The 3,502-nt window shown below is 42.8% G+C and overlaps 1 protein-coding gene across 1 annotated transcript; it reads left to right on the forward strand.

Moving 5' to 3' along the window:
* Positions 1-1,027: 1,027 nt before the first annotated feature.
* On the forward strand, positions 1,028-3,355 carry SARC_13529 (hypothetical protein; the record flags this gene model as incomplete). The annotated part of the gene is made up of 3 exons (XM_014292339.1): positions 1,028-1,169; positions 2,602-2,756; positions 3,203-3,355. The coding sequence occupies 3 exons, from the start codon at positions 1,028-1,030 to the stop codon at positions 3,353-3,355; spliced, it is 450 nt and encodes a 149-aa protein (XP_014147814.1).
* Positions 3,356-3,502: the final 147 nt, after the last annotated feature.

The following is a 3,502-nucleotide window of genomic DNA, read 5'->3' on the forward strand; positions in this document are numbered from 1 at the left end:
TATGCGTGTGTGTGTGTGTGTGTGTGTATGCATATATTATATATATATATATATATATATATACTCCGCAATACCCGTCTAGTAACCAGTGGGGCGAGAGAGAAATAGCCAGCTTATCAGCTATACCGACACCAATGCCGCGCTTGTGTACTCTGCTACACCTGATACTATACTATGCATAGCTTTCCTTTCAATGGGAGCTATATTATTTTTATAAATTGTACTACATTCTTCATATGTATCATATTTTGTTGTTTCTATCAAGAATATAATTATTACTATAATATCATATCCTAGACTTAATCCGACGCTCCTCCACACGCCATACAGTACACAACTAGTAACCAGTGGGCCTAAAAAGGGCGGCCAACTCATCAGCCAAACCAAAACGAATACGGCGCTTGTGCCGAGGTCGGGGCCGGTGGCGCCAAAGCCAAAGTGGCGCGCACCCTGGAAGTTATACCGGGTTATTGCGGGACATGGTGTGTTCTATAAATAGAATGTGTGGCCAACGTGTGACTTTGTGCGGGTTGTGGCATGTGCTATAAATAGAATGGCAGGAAGTTGTGTAGTCTTGTGCGAGTCCTGGCAATGCGTAAAGGACATTGGAATTTGTGCTTGTTGTAGTGTGTGCTATATATAGATTCGTGCTTGTCGTGGTATGTACTATATATAGATTGGTGCTTGTCGTGGTATGTGCTATATATAGATTGGTGCTTGTCGTGGTATGTGCTATATATAGATTGGTGCTTGTCGTGGTATGTGCTATAAATAGATTGGTGCTTGTCGTTGTTCATAGACACTTTACATTTCAGCAGTTATGGCGTCCGCACATATGCACGCTATCTGATTTGGATGCACGCATTGCCTTGTACTCTCTCTACTCTTAACTTATACCCTTATACACTATCGCCTTATACTATACTCTTAGCTCTGCTGTTCCCAGAATACACGCATACGCACTCAGTGCTTGATCACACATATATTGCGTGTGCTTCCAGAAATTGGTTCTAACTCGTCTGTATCCATGTGCATTTGCTTTCCTTCAGCTGGGTGGGTGCGAAGTGTCGATGTGGACTCTACCAACGAATGGTTCTGTACAGGGGCCAACGACCGTACTATCAAAATATGGGACTTGGCATCGGGCACCTTGAAACTGACACTCACAGGTATCAATATATTTCGGTGAATACGGATATATAAGTATGTATGAATATATATATATATATATATATATTATGTATATATGTGTATATATATATATGTAGCACCATGACTTGACAAAAGTTCCTGGAAAATTGGCATGCACACATGCGGGATGGAAAACCATTACGTGTGTATATGAATAAGTAGATATAAATGTCAACAATCGTCAGTAGTAAGATATGGCGATGAGGGTAGGATGTTTAATCTTTTGAGACGTATGATTTAGAAGGCTATGTTCATAATTGTTGTTTCCGTTAAAATTACTACGGCAGTGGGCTGTCTCGCTGGAGTAGCACTTGCAAGTACGCATCCGAAGAATATGACATAGCCTATTCGACATCATTGTAATGTATATATTTATATATGTGTGTGTGTGTGTATGTATATGTATGTGTATATGTATATGTATTTGATAAATATGTATATATATATTTATATAATATATAGGTGATTGAACACCTAAACCCATGTGCTTCATGCACATTGCTTTCCTACACCTATTTGGCTTTACAGTTACATCCAATATATACGTATCCTTTCTTATTCACTATACCCGTTTGATGCCCTATCTGATCCCGTAGCTCTAGTTCGCTGGCATGGATTGTGCTCTGTCATTTAGGGTCATTTAGGCCCCCTCCCACTGATTCCGTCGCCTCACTCTCAAAGACAATTTGTTTTTTGGGTTTTTTTTGGTCTGAAGTTCGCCTTATACCTACCTACCATTGGCCTTATACCTACCTACCTATCGCTTATAGTGGGTGTTGTACCCGCCATCACAGGCTCAGCCTATTCGCCCTCTACCATACCACCCGGCTATCAGTCGGGTTCTCTAGTGGCCACCCATTTCTGTCTCCGTTTCACAGTTTGGGTCAGTTTTGTCCTGTTCTATTTCAAGACCACAATACCGTTTGTATCTGGCCGTGGGGTGTCAGTGTCATGGGCTACCTGTATTTGTCCCTCGCCTTGTCCTAGTGACCGGATCACCCCTACTTGACCTATTCACGCGTGGGTGGTCCTATTTGCACACACTTTGGCGCTACCAAACACACACACCCGCCCTAAGTTGCCGTGTGGGGGTTTTAACCCCCTAAACCCCTAGATCCCTAAATAATCGAAATTGCCCGCTCACCCCAATACTACCGTTCCGCTTGTCCCCTGTGGTCTAAATGATCCGAATACAATTACCCAATTGTTCATTCATATTCTGGCCTAATTTTCCGGTCCAAATTTTGTTTCAGGACACATCTCGGCTGTAAAGGGCCTTGCGGATGTCACCCCTTCGTTATCTACCCTGCCCAATCGTTATTCGCCTGTTATATGATGTCACAATTGCGCTAATTGCTTCTCTCACGTTCTGCCCCCTTTTTTGGCGTGCACCTTAACCCCTTTTTTCAGGACACATATCTGCTGTAACGGGTCTTGCGGTGTCCCCCAGGCACCCCTATCTGTTCAGCGTAGGCGAGGACAAGATGGTCAAATGTTGGGATCTGGAGACCAATTCTGTGGTCCGATCATACCACGGGCATTTGAGTTCCTGCTATGATGTCAAGGTAAGCAACAGGTGGTGTCCTGAGATGTAGTCTTTTAGGACAGGCCATGTACCTTTTGTCTCTGTGGTCCGAGGGGGTGTCCTGAGATGTAGTCTTTTAGGACAGTCCATGTACTTTTTATCTCTGTGGTCGGAGGGGGTGTCCTGAGATGTAGTCTTTTAGGACAGGCCATGCACCTTTTGTCTCTGTGGTTGGAGGGGGTGTCCTGAGATGTAGTCTTTTAGGACAGGCCATGCACCTGTCTCTGTGGTCCGATCATGCCTTTGTTTAGGGATGTTGTTCTTGTTTTACGAGTACGTTTCTCTTTATTTAATCCTCTGGTATTCTTCTACCTTGTGCCTGCTGTTACAAGTATATGTCCCTTTGTTTAAAGGTTCAGGATTCTCCTGCGTTGCCCACTCTATTGTCCCTGAATTCTGGTTCTACTGTCCTTTTTTTTCTAACAGGTGCATCCCACATTGGATGTGATCATCACAGCCTCGCGAGATAGCACTGCACGTGTGTGGGATATGCGCACAAAAGCATGTGTGCATGTACTTGCAGGACACACAGACGGAGTCAATGGGCTGGCTGTCCAGGGGGCAAATCCTCAGGTGTGAATTATGGAAGCACGTGTATAGTGTATATTATATTATATATATATATATATGTGTGTAAATATGTATATATATATGTGTGTGTGTGTATATATATATATAAATACATGTACATACATATATATATATATATAAAATACATGTACATAC

This window comes from Sphaeroforma arctica (assembly GCF_001186125.1).
Source record: "Sphaeroforma arctica JP610 unplaced genomic scaffold supercont1.3396, whole genome shotgun sequence".
In the NCBI taxonomy this organism is placed as follows: Eukaryota; class Ichthyosporea; order Ichthyophonida; genus Sphaeroforma; species Sphaeroforma arctica.